The following is a 17,598-nucleotide window of genomic DNA, read 5'->3' as shown; positions in this document are numbered from 1 at the left end:
CGTTTACCGGGTTAAGTGGCTGAGAGCCCGACGCAAGCATTTAAAAGCAATATTAAATGACCAATGTCTAAAGAAATCCCTCAGCTGAAGAGAGCCCTCTCCTAATGTGAGGTTTGCATTCACCGAGGCAGAGGTGTAGGCTGGAAATAAATACATTTTTTTCCCTCGTGAGGTTTGGACTGCATCAGTTTTGGAAGGGAGGTTGCATTTGGGATGCAAACCCCATGCAGGGACATTATGGATGGCAAAAACAGGCTTAAAAGGCCCCGGGGAATCCGCAGAGCTGTGTTGTCGGGTGATGCTTTGCCCCCCAAACCTGCCGCCTCGGTCCCCCAGCAGCGATGTGGATGAGGAATCATTACAGCAACGGGCTTGAGGCGCAGCCACGCTGCAGACGGATGAGCTCCAGCGTGCCGCCGGGGCGGGAGGCAGGCGTTACGTGCCCAGAGCCGCCTCGGAGGCGTCTGACTTCCCTCCAGCCTGATTTGCACTTGCATTTTCCAACCCGCCCTTTGCAAAAGGTCCTGGGTGCTGGGTGCACCCTCCCTTCGCGCCCCTGGGCCGGGGCAGAGCAGGGCAGGATACGGCCGGGTGGTGCGCGTGGGCTGGCGGCTTTGCAACCCGCTTTGCGTGGGACTGTTCTGTTTAGCGATCAATTAATTGCATTTTTCCGCCGTGGCACCTTTGGGATGCTCGAGGACCCATTTTCCCCGGTGGAGACCCACCACGTTAAATGCTTCAAAGCAATTTCCTCGGAGATGGCATCCGACAGCCGGCTAAAAATACCCCCCTTCCCTCACGCAAAGGGATTCCAGCTACCAGGGGAAGAAAACATACTAATAATCGTGCTGCATTTAATGGCTGCAAATGTTCCCCGACTAAGTGCTCCCAGTCCTCCGCTGGAGCAGCCTCTTCTTGTCCACCCTGTAAATGGCAAGCACTGAAACCTCCCTCGTTCGTGCCGCGGCGCCTCGGGACCGCCGTGGGTGGATGGCGAGGGAGAGAAGGGGCTTTCTTTTTTCCTCGCCGTAGCCAAGAGCTCTTATGAGAGAAGTAATTTTTTCCTCCCCTCTTGTGCTTCTACCTTCCTCCGTATCCCGGTGCAGCCTGGATCCTCCAAGGGCTTGGATGACTCACCGCATCCGAAACGCACGGGCAGCAGCACGCCATTCCTCCAGAGGCCCCGGGGTGCTGCAGCTCCCTTCGCCAGGAGTTTTTCTGCTCGGCGCAGCTCTCCTGCCTCAAGGAAAAAACCTGTTTACCTGTAAAACTGAGGGCAGGGGGCCAGGGGCAGCTGGCGGCTGCCTTGGCCGTGGCCGGGGTACGGCCACGCGGAGCTGTGCTGCCCGGGGCAGGGGAGCGATGCCCCAGCGATCACCCTGGCCCTTGGATGTGTTGGAGAGTGGGGAAAAGGGTGGAAAAATGGGTGAAAAAATGTGTATTCCTGCTTTTCCATCATGTCGCTGAAACGGTAATTCAGAGAGGGGAGCTGCGGCAGAAACGTCCCCGCGGTCGGATGGGCCACGTGCGGGAACGCGCCGTCCCTGCAGCCCCGTCCTGCCCGGGCGCGGGGGCTTGCGTGCTCAGCGGCACGGCCCTCTCCCCAAGCACTCCTCGGCAAACCCGAATTTTCGCAGCCTTGCCGGTCACCCATTGCTTCCCAAACGCCTCGGAGCCGAGGTGACAGGCGCGTCCCCGCTGCAAACGGGGAGCTGCCAGCTCCCGCTGCCCCGGAGCCCGGGAATTAGGAGCTCGGCCATCCCTCCAGCCTCCATCTCCGAGCAGCGGAGGCTGAAGGTAACTCACTAATTGCACACCGCGCATGAGCGGGCTGCTTTGCAGAGTGCAGTTAATTAGCATTTGCTTCCCTGATGACTGCTGACCCTGCCAGACTTGGGAGGGAATTGGCTGCCGTGGGTAATGGGTTCGCTGCGAGGGGCTGGAGGTGGCGGCGCGGCTCCTGCGTAATCACCGTGTTAGAGGCCGAGCTATTTATATTTGCGCTTTGGAAGACGATAAAGCTTGTTGCAAGAAGGTGACTTTTTGTGCTACATGCTTTCAGGTTAGCCGGGACCTTGCAGAAAGCAGAATCCCTGGGCGCAACCCGAAATGTGGGCCCGCCTGGCGAGCCCGCGGCACGGCTTGCTCCAGGAGCAAGGGGAGGAAATCGTTGGCCAGGGTCTGTGCAGGGAGAGGACACGCTGGGATGCTGCAAGCAACTGGGAAGATGCTCTGGGGCATTGCAGGCAGCAAACCCCGCTCAGAAAACATGCAAAGATCCTTTCTGCAGGGCAAAGCCCGCCTGGTCCACGCAGCGGGGAAGGAGGTGGAGGACAGGGCTGGGATGCAGAAGCAGGGCATGGGGATGAGCTTGAAGAGCGGGTTTTGCTCCCAAAGCCCTGCTCTCTCCCACCAGCAGCATCTCCGCTGCCCACCTGCACCTCTCCTGCCCTGGCATCTTTGCTTTGCCCGCGCCAAGGCCTGGCCTGGCTCGAACCGCGCGTCTTCGCAGAGCAAACAGCCCCCGCACGGAGCCCGCAGCGGTGCTCGGGAGCCCTCGCTCCCCGTCGCCCGGCACTTCATTATATCGCTAAAGATTAATCTGCTGCTCGTAATTGCCAAGTGCCTGAGAGCTCCTGGCAGGGAGGAAAAACAAGTGTCAGGCGAAAAAGCCAACATGGTATTTTTCCCCCCTTACAATTAGCTCGTTTGACTGCTGTGGGAAGCGCAGGGCTCGGGCTTAACGCGGCCGGGGGAAACTGGGGCTCGTCGGCCCCAACAGTGGGGGAGTTTTTTTGTTTTTCCTTCCAATTCTAGGATTTCTCTGGCAATTAGCCCAGTGTCTGCAGGACAGACAGCCACCGCGGAGGGACGGTGAACGCCGCGCCGGCGTGCACGAGCGATTTCCATCACTGTCGTCTCCTTCCGGGCCCCGAGAGGCTCCGCAGCTCCGGATGAGCGAGGCCACGCTCGTCTCCAGAAAGACTGCTTTTTTTTTTTTTTGGAGGGGGGGATCTTTGCTCAGTTCCTCCGCTTCTGTCTGTTTAGCTGAGGCAGAAGAAAGGAACCGCTGCCAGCGCTGCGATTTCAGGCAGGCTGAGATCAAAGCGCTCCGCAGGCTCCGCAGACCTCTCTGGCCGGGAAATATCAGGGCATCGATTTCTCTTTTGAAAAACGTGTATTTTGTACTGTTCCACTTTTCCACAGCACGTTTTGTCCTTGGTTCGGGTCTGGCTTGGGCTGATCTGACTCATCACCAAAAGGCTTGGAGGGACGGGGTGGTCTCAGAGCAGCGAGCACTTGCTCCCCGCCGGCCCCACGAGCCGTTTCCACCCGCTCGGAAAGGTTGCAGGTGACAAACTGATTTTTGACCTGATTTTCAGGGGAGAAACAAAAAAACAATCAGTCCGAATTAGTGTTTTTACTCTGTGTGTTTTGGCTGCTCGGCCCCGGGCGCCGGCTTCGGAGCGCGAGGTCTCGCCGGGGTTGGGCCGAGGACTGGCGGCAGCGGGTGCCGGGGGCGATGCGAGGGACTCGGAGCCCTTCCGCGGCCTCGGAGCGTTTGTCAAGGCTGAGCTTTGCTCGTGCCCCGGCGGAGCCACCGGCGAGCTGGGCTGCCGGGGAGCCGTGCCGCTTGCCAGCACCCGCCACGGCCAGGCGCGGATTTGCTCTGCTTCGCCGGCGCTTGCTGCAGCGGCCGCCTGCCTCCCCCCTCCCTTATCCCAGTGGCCTTGCAAAGTGGGAAAATGGGGAAAAAAATACCATGCAGGATTTTGAGGGGGGCTTTGTCTTCCCGAGACCGGCAGAATTGGCTGCGGCAGCGCTAACGATGAGCCATACGGCATCTCTCAGCCTCAGGTGGCAAGTCTGGCTCAGGCAATCACTATATTGTTTTCAGAGCTGCGACGCAGCGGCTGATTCACGAAAAATCAGTGCAGAACAACAGAGGCGAGAGGAAATTGCTCCTCGTGCGTCTCGGCCTGGAGCTGGAGGGGAGCCTGGGCAGCTCGGCCAATTTTTCCTCCTTTAGCGATCGATGCTCCTGCCTTGCTCAGGGCCCGGGAGCATCTGCAACCAGCCGGCGCGGTCTCGCTGCGATGCCCCCTCAGATCCAGCCCCGTGGAGGCCAAATCCTGCAAAAACCCTTAAAAAACATCCCTGCCCTCCACGGCTCCCCGGCAGCTCCGTCCGTGCTGTCTTGGCACCCACACAAATTCGGGAGCCACGTGGCTGTTTTCCCGGGAGAGACGAATTCTGTCTGCTGACAACGGCAGCGCCGCTCGGGCCGAGAGCCCGCGCCTGCCGGGCCGATAAATACTGCATGTTGCGTTAAAGACCTGGCGAGGCGGCCGGCTCTTGCGCCCGGGGTGCGTAATTACACATCGACTTCTCAGCTTGCAAAGCGAGCGCTTCGGCCGAGGAAACGGCGTGGGTGAAAATCACCTTCCTTGCACCGCAGTGCAAGCACCCCCGCAGCACCCGGCCCGCTGCTACGTGCAGCATCGCTCCAAAGAGCCCCCACGGGCCGCAGCGAATCCTGCCTTGGCCCCGCGCCGCTCCCCGGCACAAACCACCCCGGCTCCCCGGGAAGATGCTCCCCGCACCGGTCACCCGGGCTGGTGGGGGGCCAGGGGGGGTTAGCGAGGTGGAGGGCAAGGGGACGGGGAAAGGGGTTGCCATGGAAACCGCTGAACTGCAAGCACTGCTTTTTTTTTTTTCCTTTTTCTTTTGTTTTTTGGTCAAGGCTGGAAAAAAAAATGCGGGGGAGAAGGGCAGCGGCGTGGCGATGCCGTGCGCAAGATGGGGCGGGAGGCCGGGATGCTGCGGGGGACACTGAGAGGTGGCGGGACTCAACTCCGGGTGTGAGCCCAGTGCGAAGATGCTGCATGAGCCGCTTTTTTGGAGCCGTGCGGCCTCAATTCCTTTGCACCGGGTTGCAAACAGAGAGGCTGACAGACCTGCTCGCAGTCTGTGGCCAAGACCGCCTCAGCCAGAAGCACTTTCTTTACCCCTCAGTAGGGTTTTACTTCCACGACTGCCCCGTCTCACCTACGTCAGCTTTCAGCATCCCGGAGCAAGAGATCCTCACGGACTGCAAAGCGGCATTTTGCATCCCGCTGGCCCCCGGCACCGGCTCCACGGCCGATCTGCAAGGAAACGCGGGCAGGCTGCAAAGCGGAGCCCGGCGGGGATGCGGCACGGCTGAGGCAGAGCCCCGAGCACCTTCCGCCCTCCGGCACCTCTGCTTCCCCAAATCTGCCAGGTTTCACAGCAGTATTGCAAGGCAGTTTGCAGGTAGTCTATGCACGGGCAGCTGTGCCCCAGGCTCTCTGCGCTCCCCTGCGCTGCAGTGCAGATGTTTCTTGTGCAACATCGCGGCCTGTGCAGGATCTGCCGCGTCTCGGGGACGCAGATCCGTGAAAGCACCTGCAGAGCCTTGTCCAGGTCACTCAGGGCTCCTCGGAAAGCCGATGTCCCAGCAAGGCCTAGGGGCAGCAAACAGAGGCTTTTCGCTGCTCTTCCCTCCTGGAAGAAGTGCTCTAGGTATGTGACGCTGCTGCTCCGGGAAGGCTGAGGCGGAGGGACGGGGTCGGCGCTGGGGAGATGCCGGCTCTGCTCCGAGCCCTGCTGCCCATCGCACGGGGCACCGGCAGCCTCCCCGGGCGCTAACCGTCCCCAGGGAGGAGGCAGGCGGCAGCGAGAGCAGGATGCCGCGGGATGGTTCAAAGCGGTGCTGGGCGTGCTCGGGGCTGAGCATTGCAAACAGCACATCCCTCACGCTGAGGATTTGTCGTCTCAGGCGAGACGAGGCTGGAAAAGGCGAGAGGCGCCAGCTGCAGCTCTGAAGCCTCGAAGATGCCAATGCACAAAACGCAGAGCCCTGGCGGGCAAAACCCCTCTTCTGCAAAAGCGGGGGCACCGCTGGCTCGGCTTGTGCTTAGCAGGAACCGTAAGAGCCTGCTCCTAAGTGCGAGCTCACGGAGCGCCCACGCGGCGCGGGGCCGCCGTCACCGAGCGCTCGGCTGGGCGCGAGAGGCGGCACGGTGCCCGGTGCTCCCGCGGGCCCTTCTCCGCCGCGCTGCCTGCAGCGAGCGCGGGCTGGGGACGGCAGAGCACTATTAGCATTTGCGCTTTGGAGGAGCGGTGCACGTCTCGAGCGCTGATGAGAAATCGTAATTGAAGAGGCCACTTCTCCCAAAGTTCAAGAGGGTGCTCCTGGGCTGATTACCGGCAAGGAAAGCAATTGCCGGGTTTCTCTCCTGTGCTTACTCCTTCCCGGGCTGGGGGATTCGGGGGAGGATGAGCAGCCTGATATCCCCAGCAAGGAGAGAGGGGAAAACCCCGGGAAATGTCGTCGGGGGGGGGGGGGGGGGGACAGCTTGCTCTGCACAGCCGCAGCGCGGGGAGGGGAAAGCGCTCGGTGTTTCAGGATCTCCCACGTGCGGCTCAGCCCGGGTGAAGGCAGCCAGATCCTGAATGCCGCAACCTGCTCTACCAGCCACAAGCCACCCTGGTTTGGGGACTGTCCCCCACTCCTTCATCCAGGGGGATGTGTGGGGCGGGGGGGGAAGAGGGGGCTCTACACCCTTCTTGCAGAGAGCAAGGGGGAAATCTTCCTTTTGGGAAGAGTGGGAATCCATCTCAACCACAGGGAACAGCCGGACACCAGGGATACCCTCACTGGCCACAGAGCTGGCGATGCCCTCGCACCACGGCCCAGCCCGCTGTTATGCCAGGAGCCAAATCCTGCATCTCCCTGCAGAGCGCCGGGTACCGTTCGGGCGGTGGGAAAACCCTCCTTCGCTGGGGAGACCCTTGGATAGCTGGAGGGGGAGGAGCGGGCAGTGCCCAGCGCTCTGCTCTGCTCCAGGCAGGGGATGCTGATGGGAAAAGAGCTGAGAAATCTGCCCTCTGGCTGCAATCCCCCTCCGCTCTCCACTTTCCTCCCCCCAGCTGCTCCCTCCCTGCCCTCAGCTGTCTCCCCTTTTGTTTGCAAGCCCCAGGACTCCTCCGGAGCCCAACAGCTGTAGCGGGCATTTATTTATGGCCTGGGTTGTGATTCTCCCCCTCCCTGCGCTGGAATTTCGAGTGAAGCCGTTGCAATAAATCCTTCGCCTGGTCCCCTCCTCTCGCTCCCTGCGGAGCGGGTCAGGGCCAGGCACGCTCCTGCACTGCTCCGCTCAGCCTCCCTTCGGGCGCAAATTTGGGCATCAGGCACCTTTGCACCACCGGGTTCAGGCCGATCCTGACCGGAGAAGTCGAGGCAATTCCCAGAGCTAAAGCGGCAGGAGACACGGTGCCAAACCCAGCACGAAGGGAAGCTCCTTGCTGCAGGGATTGCTCCCAGACCGGCAGCAACCGGGGCAGCAGGACAGCAAACAGCACATCAAGCGCATGGCAACAACCTCCATTGCAACGGGAACCCCAGCTTTGAAGCTCTTGCAGGGGAATATAAAACCAGGACTGCAAGAAATAGGTCCAAATCCCCCCTTTCACTCTTATCCCAGGCAAGCCGCTCTCCGGGGAGGGCTCAGCCGCTGGGATTGCACGCCACCGGCGCGGTGCTGCGTGCCACTAAGCTCCTCGCACGCTGCCCACTGCACAAAGTCACGCCAATGTGACCCGAATCTGGGTGAAATTCATGCATGATTGAAAAATTAGCAAAAGAGAGACAAAAAAGGCTCTGGTTGTGCCCCAGCACCCACACAGCCGTGCGCCGGCTGTAGCTACAGCAGCTCCACCCTCCTTCTCTGCTCTTGTTTGTCAGCCTCCAACACTGCCAACACAGGCGTAGAAACGTCCTCGGCACCCAGGCAAGCTGCTTGGCCGAGGTCACGCTGCCCTCACCGCCGTCCCCGTCACGTCCCGCCGCTCGCGGCCAGACCAGTTTGGTGGCAGGCGCCAGGGCTTGGGGATGGCGCGAGAGCCTGAGCCATTCCCAGCACCTCCAGCTGCCGCGGGAGGTGGAGGCTTGGGGGGGGTCGGTGGCCCTGGAGCCATGCGGCAATCGTGGAGCCACCTGGGCAGGTGCAAAACCCATCTGGACGCAAACCCAGTGTGAACCCAGGCGTGGGAGGGAGCGGATCCAGGTGTCGGGACACTTGCTGCTCCCGGAGAGCCGGCTCACCCCTTCCCCGAGTCCTGTCCACCCCCAGCCGGCTGTAAACCCCTCCCGAGCCGCCCAGGCCGAGCGCAGATTTGGGATGCAAAGGGAGGGAGCAAGCCAGGAGGCTGCTCGTGGCCCCGGTGCTCAGCGCCAGCCGTTCCCTGCCCTGGCACAGCTGCTCCGCCAAGGCACCGGCACATTGCAGCCGGCCCCGGGGGCTCGCCGGGGCTCTGGCAGGTAAAGCGCTCCTTTGGGACTGTCGCAAACCACCCTGGTCTTTGGGATGTGTTTTCCCCCTCCCAACAAAGTCCCCATCTGGGGGCTGGCGGCTTCGAGGAGATGCGGCTGCTGGAGCCCGCAGGACTCTCTCGGTGGATGGCAAGACTCGAGCCAGGAGGCTTCGGCTCAAGCCGGGAGGGTTCGGATCGAGCCAGGAGGGCTCGTAACCTGCCCAGCAGGTCTTGGCCCAGGTCTGGGGCTCCTGGCAGAGGAATAAACCAAGGCAGATAAATGGCAACAGCAAGAGCAGAGCAGGGAGCGATCCCACCAGGCTGGAGGGAGGACAGCATCCATGCTGGAGAGGTGGCTGGACCGAGCGGGGCGAGGGATGGACATGGGACACCCGGTGGGTTGGGTGCTCCTCGGCCCCGGTGAGCCGCTGTGGGACGTGGGACCTCGGGAGAGGACGCCCGAGCAGCAATGGCCCTGGTGGCTCTGCCACGCGCGCCCAGCCCAGGTCCCCAGCCCGTCACGGAAAGCAGGCTGTGCCGCAGGGATGTTGTGCACCTTTATTGCTCTAGCTGGAGGTTTTCTTCCCACTTCTCTCCCCACATCCCTTCTCCTTCCCGGGGACACAGTTCCCTCGAGCCAGGCCGGCCGGCTGACGTGCCACGGAGCAGAGGGACAGCGGTGACGTCCCACCAGTGTCCGGACGTGCTGCAAGCGCCCTGCCTCCCTCTCGGCTCTCCCACCATGTGCGTTTAGGAAAGGGGGGAGGAGGATCCTGGGGCAAAGCCTGGCCCTTTCCCACCCCCGGCCCCCTTAGACAGTGAACACGACCCCAGGGCCACAGGGGAACGTCTCTCCTGCCCCCAAATTGCTCAAGTCCAGGCTCCCCCCAAGCTGCCCCCTCTGCAAGCCAGGTCAGAGCAGCCCCCTTTGCAGGGCTGTGCCCATTTCCCGGGGGTTCCTGGCACCCCCCGGTGCCAGACCCGGCCCGGCACAGTGTCCCCTCTCTCGTCGCATCTCCAGCCGCCGGCCAAGGCGAGTGCCGTCAGCAGAACTGCAAGAGAAGCAAAGCCGCGGGGCGGGGGTGAGCCGAGACCCCGCGCTGGTACCCGCCTGCGCCCGGCACTGACCCGGGGCAGAACCGGCCACGGTTCCCCAGCCGGAGCTGCCTCCAGCCCACCCTCCCCGCACCGCCACCGTGCGTAGGGCGGCTGGGTGGTAGCACCCTGCGTTTGCAGCCCTGGATCCTGCAGCTCATCAGAGCCCGCGAGGGAGGGCACAGGGACGGTCCTGGGGTCTCAGGGCCAAGGGGGTGGTGGGAGCCCATGACAGGGTGCCACGGAGGGACCTCGTCCCCGGTGGACCCAAGGCTGGGAGGAGGAACGGATTCGGGGACCCGGAGTGACATCCGCGCATCACCCCCCGGTCCAGACCTTCCAGCGGTTCCCGCACTCGTTACACAGCACGAAGGTCGTCATGGGCTCGTCAGCGCTCCGCGTCTGCACCTGGGGACAGAGTGGGCAGCGGGGTCAGCAGAGCCCCCGTGACAGCCCCGAGCTGGGACCCCCTGGGCCAGAGGGGCCGGGAAGCCCCTGGGTGGCTTTGCCACGCTCACCTGGTTGTAGGTGCAGTTCTTCTTCTTGCACTTGCCGCACTGGAAGAGGTCAGTGACGGTGCCGCCCGTCTTGGCCATCTGATGCTCCCGGATGGCCTCCTGGGTCATGGCGTTCCTCAGCTCCTTCAGCTCGTCGCTGGCCATCTCCTGCCACGAGCAGCGGCCGGGCCAGGGTCAGCGCCGGGACTTGGCTCTGCCCTGAGGCCACCGCTCTTGGCCAAGCCAGCCACTGTCCCCGTTGGGTGGAAACCCCTAGATCCCACCACCCTCCCCATCTCATCGGGACCAAATTCATCCTCTGGGGAGCAGGCAGGCCCACCGAGAGGACAAATCAGCCCATCCTGAGACGCTGAGGTCTGCAGGGGCTTGTCTCCCTGCGGAGGGAGCCTGGGCTCCTGGGACCCTGCTCCTGCTCCAGTGCTCAGTCCTGCTGCTGCGCCTTGGTCTGCCCTTCCCCAGCCCCAGCTCTTCCCTGCGCACGGCTGCTGCCCAGCGCCTGGCTCTGAGACCGGCCAGGGCTTCGTAGGGCTCTGGGGAGCAGCACCCAAACCTTTTTGGCTGACTCACCCCTGCTTTCTCCCAGGTTGCTCCTTATGTCCCAGCCAACACCATTTCTAGGGCTTTACCAGGAAGGCATGAGCCCACCCAGGGTTTTACCAGGAAGGCATGGGCCCACGAAGCTCCTCGGGTTGGATGGATGCTTGTTTTGTACCACGTAGTGGGACAAGCCCATACACCATGTGGACACCACCAAGCCAAGACCCAGCTGGCTTTTGGGCATCAACATGCCCCTGCTTCCAGAGTGGATTTTGGGGAGCAAAGTGGGCTCTGTCTCCCCTCCCAGGCTCCCAGAAGCAACGTGGATGCAGCCTGCTTCCCCAAACCCTCGTGCTCCTCTGTACCTCCGCGGTCATCCGGGCAATGAGTCTGGGCGCAATGGCCCCACACAGCACGTTCCTCCGCAGGTTGGGGTTCTTGGGGTCCTTCAGGTTGCTGATCCTGCTCCTCACCCGATTGCGGTACTTCATGTCTGTGCTCTTCAGCTCCTGGAAGATATGTGGTGCCCGTCAAGGAATTGAGGACGCAACGTGGCAGGGAAGCCAGCGCCCCGGGCACCGGCTGCCGCTCTGCAAGCTGCACTGCTGCTCAGCTGCTGGCAACGTTGGTTGTCACCAGGCTAATGCCCTTGGAGGTGGCTGGATTTCCAAGGGGGTGGCCCACCACGCTCAGACAGGGCTCTCCTCCCTGGTGTCACAAGAACACGTGTCTGTGCTTCCCTCTTTTTGGATTTAGGGTCATGCACAGCTCAGGATGTGGGGAAAAAAAGCACTTTTGCATTTCCCTGCTGTCACATCCAGACAAGGCTGTTGGGCAACAGGGACCTTTATCAAGGCTGGTGCTGTGATGCAAGTTTTTGGTGCAGAAGGCTCAGCCTGCTTGCTTCCTACCAGGCTTGGGAGCTGCAAAAAACCCCAACTCCTGCTGCCTGAACAGATGTGGGGAAGCAGGCGGAAGTGACAGTCCCGGGTCCAGCTCCCATGAGGCTCCCAGCATGCACGGCCAGGGAGTTTTGGATGTGCTGGAAAGGGGGGTGTTACCTGCCCTCCCCAGTGGAGGAGGAACCACCTTGCTGGTCGCTCCCAGCCTTGGAGGCTGCTGGAGACCCTGAAATTGAGCTGGGAGTGACTTGGGTGTTGCTCCATCCCATGCCATCATGCTGCACCAAGGCCGGCAAGACCTCGGCATGGAGATATGGCCACCCACAGCCCCAAACAGCCCAGCCTCCGGCTCAGAAGGAGACCTTGTTTGGGTTTGGGAAGGAGGGAAACGCTTGATTTCCCCATGGAGGAAGGCGATTCCCCGAGCAGACGGGTTTTGGCAGGGCAGGGGGACGCACAACATCCCCCATGGACGCCGGTCCCCCTGCCCATGGGTCTGCTCCCGGCTGGGATCTGCTCGGCTGCACATCAGCGCTGTTAGTCCGGGGTCCGGGCTCCCTCTGCAGGCAACGAGCACCGTCAGGTCTCAGCAGAGCCCATCACCCTCTGCCCCCTCCACCTGGGACCGCTCGCTCGGGGGGCCGATGCCTCTCTTCCCGGTGGCGGAGGGAGGCTGGGGGGGTCCCGCATGCCCCAAAGGATATGGTCTTCGATCTCGGAGGCCATCTTCTCGCAGTTGACACCAAACTCCTTGTAGTCGTCTAAAGGGCAAAGAGAGGCGGAGGAGTGACTGTGCCCGGCCGCGGGGACACCGGGCAGGGAGTCACACCGGCCGCGTTTCGCGGTGCCAGCACCCAGCGCCGGCGACGGGGCCAAATCTTGCCTCCCCCCACTAACTAACTCAGCTTATCCAAGACACCACCCCTCTTTAAAAATATTATTTTTACCCTCCTCGAACTTGGAATTCCCCCTGGGGGAGCCTGAATCCAAGCTCGGAGCCTCATTCTTTTTTTCCATGCAATTAAACCGGGGGTCTAAAGCTGCCCGGATCGCCCAGAGGGGCCGGCTCGGCCCCGCGTCACCTGTCCCGGGGCGCTCGGCACCCGCTCACCATCCATGCGCAGGGCTGCCGTGAGCATCTCGACGCACTTGTCCCGCACCGAGTCGCCCGTGAGGTAGCAGGGGGGCAGGAGGCAGATGGCGGGCGAGAAGGAGGGGCTGGTGGGGGTCCGCGGCGGCTCCGCTTTGGCCTTGCTGCTGTTGGCTCTGCGGAGGGCACGCGGGGAGGGAAAGGCAGTTATGGGGGTACAGGAGGGAGCCCAGGCGCGAACCCCCCCCGGGCTGGCACTGGGCCCCCCCAGCCCCTTTCCTACCTCTCCTCCTTGCTGTCGCTGGAGTTTCTCCGGGCGCCGGCGGGAGCTGGCGAGGGGCTGGAGCCCGCGGAGGCTCTCCTGGGGCGGCGCGGGGGACAGACGGTGAGGGTGACAACACGGGGGGACATGCAGGGACACGGGGCAGCGCAGGGACCCGAGACCTCGGGCACCAGCATGCAGATGCAAGTGCTCTGCAGCCAACAGGGAGCCCTGGGCGGGAGGATTTGCTCCTCACCGGGAATTTCCCAGCACCTGTTGCAGGATCAGGGCTCGCAGCCTTCTCCAGCTGCCCCACGCGAGTGACCCAAGGTGGGAGCAGCCCCAAACCAGCACCAGGGACCCCCAGCAGCGCCGGGATGGGGGACCTCGGCCACTGGCCGGGCACCAGCTTCCCCATCGGCAATGCAGCCCGGCCACCACGTCCTTTCCCGGCCTTCCCCATCTACCAGCGCTGCCAGGGCCGAGCCCTTTGCACGTCTCCGTATCGTCCCCGGGAAATGCAAACCCCGGGAGGAGAGGGCAGTGCTGCCTCCCCTTCCTCACCTCTCCCCCGACGGCCTCTTCTGCGGGGAGGAAGAGGAGGAGATGGCGGCGGAGCACCTCGAGTCTGCAGAGTCTCTCCTGGCAGGACGCGGGGAGGAAGAGCCACACGTCAGAGCACGGAGACGGGCCCCTGCGGCGGGTCCAGAGCCCATCCGCAGCCCGCCGAGGTCCTGCCTCTCCCGCTCCCGTCCGGCCCTCGGCACCCACCTCTCCTTCTTGCTGTCCGGAGGTGACTTTTTCGAGGATGCCGGGGGGGTCCTGCTGCAGAAGCGCAAGGGAAAGGAGAGGTGCCGTCGGTGAGCGTTCGGCTTTAAAGCACCCGTTTCTCTCCACTGGCACCGTGGGTGGTGCAGACACCACAGGTACCTCCGGCTGGGTGAGCTGGATCCTGCCCGCGCACCCCAAAGCCACCCAGAGGCCCCATTTCACCTCCGTAACGGGGCCAGGGCTGCCCTGCAAATGCCCCCCATGATTCGGCGAGGCCCGAGCACCCTGCGACTCCCCCAGCGCCGGGACCCCTCGGCGAGTACCTCTCCGCGCTTGCGTCGGCGGAGTGGCCCTTGGCGTTGGCCGAGTGCGAGCTGGGCTTGCCGGGCTTCCTGGAGAGAGAGCAGCCTTCGGAGGAGCGCCTTCAAAACAGCCTGCCCCCCCTCCCCGCGCTCCCCCCAGGGCCGCCCCGGCGGCGGTGCCCGTGCACGGGAGCTCCACCACCTGTACCTCTCCCGGGGCTTCTCCCGGGGCTTCTCGGCCGGGCTCTTGCCCCGTTTCGCCGGGTGCAAATTCACCCCTTCGCTGGACCAGCTGGGAAAGTCCAGCCTTTTCTCCTTCTCCTTCTTCTCCTTCTCCCCTTCCGCGTCCTTCTCCTTCTTTGCGGGGGCCGAGGACTCTGGAGGAAGGAGGGGCGCAGCCCAAATCAGTGCGGGGCACTTGGGGAGCCGCTGCCCAGCGAGGGGGGAGGCAGCTGGGAGGCCTCAGCACCGGTGGCTTTGCACTGATTTATACCGCTTGGTCCCAGAGGAGAAGAAAAACCAAACTCCAAACCCGGTCGAGTCCTCGTAGCGCCCGGCGGGACCCGTTACGGAGGCTGAAGCGGCGCGGGAACACCACGGAGCTGCGCGACCCGTCTACCCAAACGCAGGGCTCGGTCCCACCCAGCGCCCGTCCCCGCTCCGGCCAGCTTTCCGTAGGGGTTTGGTGGACCAGGATGCCCCAGGGGAGGTCTTTTTTGGGGAGGAATCCCTGCTTTCCCGGCATCGCTCACCCAGCAGCCGCTTCCAGTTCTTGATGAGGATTTTGGCCGAGGCCACCACCTCTTCATCCGAGCAGTGCTTCCGCACCGAGTTGACGGCCACCCCGATGCGCGTGGTCTGGGGACGCACACGGGTCGGCGTTAGGCAGGAGGAAAGCGGTGCCGCGGGGAAGGGCGGCCCGGGGTGCCCGGCACGCGATGTCCCGCGGGAAAGGGGGGGACACGCAGGGCCACCACCACCGCCACCAGCAACAGCCGCCGCGGCCCCTCTCACCTGGAGCAGCTGGATGGTCATCGTGTAGCCGGTCAGCGACTTCAGCAGATCCAGCGCCCCTTCCTAGAGCAACGAGAAGCCACCAGAGCCCCTTAGGAGCCAGGAGAAACCTCGTGGCCACGCGTTGCTGGGCAGGAGGGACCCGCATCCTCCAGCTGTCCTCTCTCCGACCACGGCCACCACCTGAGGGCACCGAAGCGGAGACCCTGGCGTAAAGCAGCCCTGTGCCCCCCAAGGGGGTGGCAGCCGAGGCAGACAGGAGGGCCAGCGGGGACCGACGGGGCCGCCAGCAGCGAGGTGCGTGCCTCAGTTTCCCCGCTGCACAACGGGGAGGCTCCACGGGCCGCACAGATGCTGCAGCAATCGGGGCTGGAAGCACCAAATCCATCTGCCCATGTTTTCACGACAGTGCGTGCACAGAGCGGGTCCTGGTATCCTCCCAGGAAGAGTTTCAACCCTCCTGACAGTCACTCACCCCAAAAATAAAAAAGAAAGGAAAAAAAGACATATCTTGCCCAGTGTTTCTTTAAAATCTCAGCTGTTTTCTCTCCTCTTTCTGGGGTTTCCTGCCACCAGCAGGTCAGTTTGGAAGCAGACGGAAAGGAGCTGCTGGCTCGCAAAGCGCTGGCTGGGCCCAAAACCACTGGCCGAGCACATCCGCTCGCAGGTTTCTGCTGGGACATCGCCGCCGCCAGCCCCAGGCCTCTCCTGGGCGGCTTTGCCGAGTGCCGGCCCCAGCGGGGATTTCTCACTGGCCTCCCAGGGCAGCCCCCGGGAAACCCCCCCCCGCCCCGCTCCGTCTGCCTCATATATATTCCATATAATGCCCCATGCAATATTGCATAAGGAATATCGGCTCCGGCGGGCCAGGCGCTCCCAGGGATCCCGGCCCCGCAGGGTGCCCGGGCTCGCAGCGCCTGCAGCGCTAAATATGGGCCGGATCCCGGCCGGGTCGGTTTCCTCCCGGGTATTTTTAGAGCCACATAAACAGATGGGAGCTCACAGGTATCGCCGGAGGGATCGTACCGCCCGGAGCAGTGGGACGCTCCCAGCCCGGGAGAGGGACGGCGACGCGGATGCCGCCAGCCCCGGGCGCTGCCGAGGCTTTGGGGCAGAGGGGCTCTGGGGCTGCGGCAGCTCCCGCGCGGCCACCGAAGCCCCGGGCACATCCCTCCGAGGGCAGCGGCGGGTTTTGCTCCATCGCCGGCAGCTCCGTGCGGCGTCGAGAAGGGGGGGTCCCTCTGTCCCCGGCGGGTCGGACCCTCCTGCTGCACCTCCTCGCCGTGCAACGGGGACGTCTCGGGACGGGAAAGCATCGAGCGAGGAGTCTCACTCGACTGCAAGCGTCGGTGGCCCCAAAAGCTGCTCCGTGCGCTCGGGCATTAGCAGGGCACAGGAGGAGCCGGGGAAAACGCAGCCCCGGGTACCGGGCGCCCGGGTCCGCTGCCCTCCCAGCCGGGGCGCGACGCTTGCGGGTGTGAAAACCGGGGCCGTTCGACGCCGCGCGGCCACCCGCCTCCTCCGGCCGCCGCTCCCATCGGCACGGAAGCGCCCGGCCCTCGGCCGGGAAACGCCGGGTGCACGCGGGGGCCGCGAGCGGGGCTCTGCAAACAGCCCCCGGGGCCGGCACCGAGGCGGCAGTGCTGGGGGCAGCGGCCGGCCACGCCGACCTCCCCCTGCCCGGGAGGCCGCGCTTCGTCGGGGCAAAGGCCGGCAGAAACGGTCAAATATTAACTTTCAGGGCTGGGCTCCGCTCACCTGCGCGCAACCGGATCGCCGGGGCACGGATCCCGGGATGGATCCTCCGCCGGCGTAAAGGCAGCGAAGCCGCTCGCCTCCTTCGGCGCGTTTGCAGGCGCCCACGCGAGAGGTGGCGGCACGTTGCCGGCCCCGTGCAGCCCGTGCCCCCCCTGGGCCCCCCCGGGCTCACGCGGCTGGGCCGGGGCCAGGCACCTGTCGCCCCCCGTGCTGCCACCGCTGCTCGCCCCCCGGACGGGCAACGGCAACGAAACACCCGCAGGTGCTGCAAAAAGCACTTTGCAGGCCTGCGAGGGGGACGCCGGGCGCCCCGGGGTGCTGGTGCCAGCTGCGGGTGCTCAGCGCCGCCGGGACCCGCTCGGGAGAGGGGTGCAAAGCAACCCCCCCTTTTCCTCCCTCCCATCGCTGGGAGGTTCGTGGTTTCTCTCCCTCCCCCCCCGTCCCGATCCACGTTGCAATGTTTGCACACGCATGCACACGCTTGCACACGCTTGCACACGCATGCACACGCTTGCACACGCATGCACACGCGGCCCGGCCACCCCGGCTGCCTTACCGTGCTCTTCCTGGCCACCATCTTATCCAGCTTCTTGGCGATCCGCACCAGCTCCTCGGCTGGCCCCATGCTGGGGCAGAACCAGCGCCGGGCGCCGCCGGCATGGGGGGCTCGGGGCGACGGAGGGCGCCCGGCGCGGGGGCAAAACCGCCGCCCGGCTGGAAAGGACGGCGGAGGGGGGAAAAAGGGGAAAAGAAAGGGAAGGAAAGCAAGTCGGAGAAAGCAGAAAGGAGGTGTGGCTGGCCCGGCCAGTTATAAACTCCTGCCAGGCAGGCGAAATAGCACGGGGGAGGGCTAAATATAGCCGAGAGCGCGAGCGGGACAAAGATTGCAGGGAGCCGGGGGGGAGGCGCGCGGCGGGGCGAGCGGCGGGATGCACCGGGGCGCCGGGCGGCTGGATTCGACCCGTCCCGCTGCTCCCCGCGCCCGGAGCGGCTGCGGAGCCCTCGGAGCAGC

At 64.1% G+C, this 17,598-nt stretch overlaps 1 protein-coding gene across 4 annotated transcripts; it reads right to left on the bottom strand.

Moving 5' to 3' along the window:
- Window positions 1-8,881: 8,881 nt before the first annotated feature.
- On the bottom strand, window positions 8,882-17,424 carry TCEA3 (transcription elongation factor A3). Of its 4 annotated transcripts, none has more exons than XM_064524979.1 (14): window positions 17,143-17,424; window positions 14,829-14,891; window positions 14,567-14,672; window positions 14,023-14,191; window positions 13,836-13,904; window positions 13,513-13,566; window positions 13,306-13,383; window positions 12,763-12,840; window positions 12,501-12,655; window positions 12,095-12,150; window positions 10,853-11,008; window positions 9,951-10,097; window positions 9,769-9,840; window positions 8,882-9,389 (listed from the first exon to the last, which is right to left on the bottom strand). In XM_064524979.1, exons 1-14 carry the CDS (start codon window positions 17,209-17,211, stop codon window positions 9,381-9,383), a joined length of 1,281 nt encoding a protein of 426 aa, XP_064381049.1. In that variant the 5' UTR covers window positions 17,212-17,424; the 3' UTR covers window positions 8,882-9,380. The 4 variants fall into 4 exon arrangements, with proteins under 4 accessions (XP_064381049.1, XP_064381047.1, XP_064381046.1 ...); XM_064524977.1 differs by lacking the exon at window positions 17,143-17,424 and adding an exon at window positions 15,832-16,342 and having other exon boundaries at window positions 13,513-13,563; XM_064524976.1 differs by lacking the exon at window positions 17,143-17,424 and adding an exon at window positions 15,832-16,335.
- Between the last annotated feature and the right edge of the window lie 174 nt (window positions 17,425-17,598).

The sequence above is a fragment of the Dromaius novaehollandiae genome, chromosome 23 (genome assembly GCF_036370855.1).
Source record: "Dromaius novaehollandiae isolate bDroNov1 chromosome 23, bDroNov1.hap1, whole genome shotgun sequence".
NCBI lineage: Eukaryota > Metazoa > Chordata > Aves > Casuariiformes > Dromaiidae > Dromaius > Dromaius novaehollandiae.
Note: the sequence above shows the minus strand (reverse complement) of the source record. Positions and strands in the feature narration are given on the sequence as shown.

Coding starts and splice junctions, on each gene's coding strand:
- TCEA3 (XM_064524976.1), bottom strand. CDS start 16,029: ATGGAGCAAAACCCGCCGCTGCCCTCGGAGGGATGTGCCCGGGGCTTC. Junction 13,567..13,835: donor GCCGACGCAAGCGCGGAGAG/GTACTCGCCGAG, acceptor GCGCTTCTGCAG/CAGGACCCCCCCGGCATCCT. Junction 9,841..9,950: donor AGAACTGCACCTACAACCAG/GTGAGCGTGGCA, acceptor CTCTGTCCCCAG/GTGCAGACGCGGAGCGCTGA.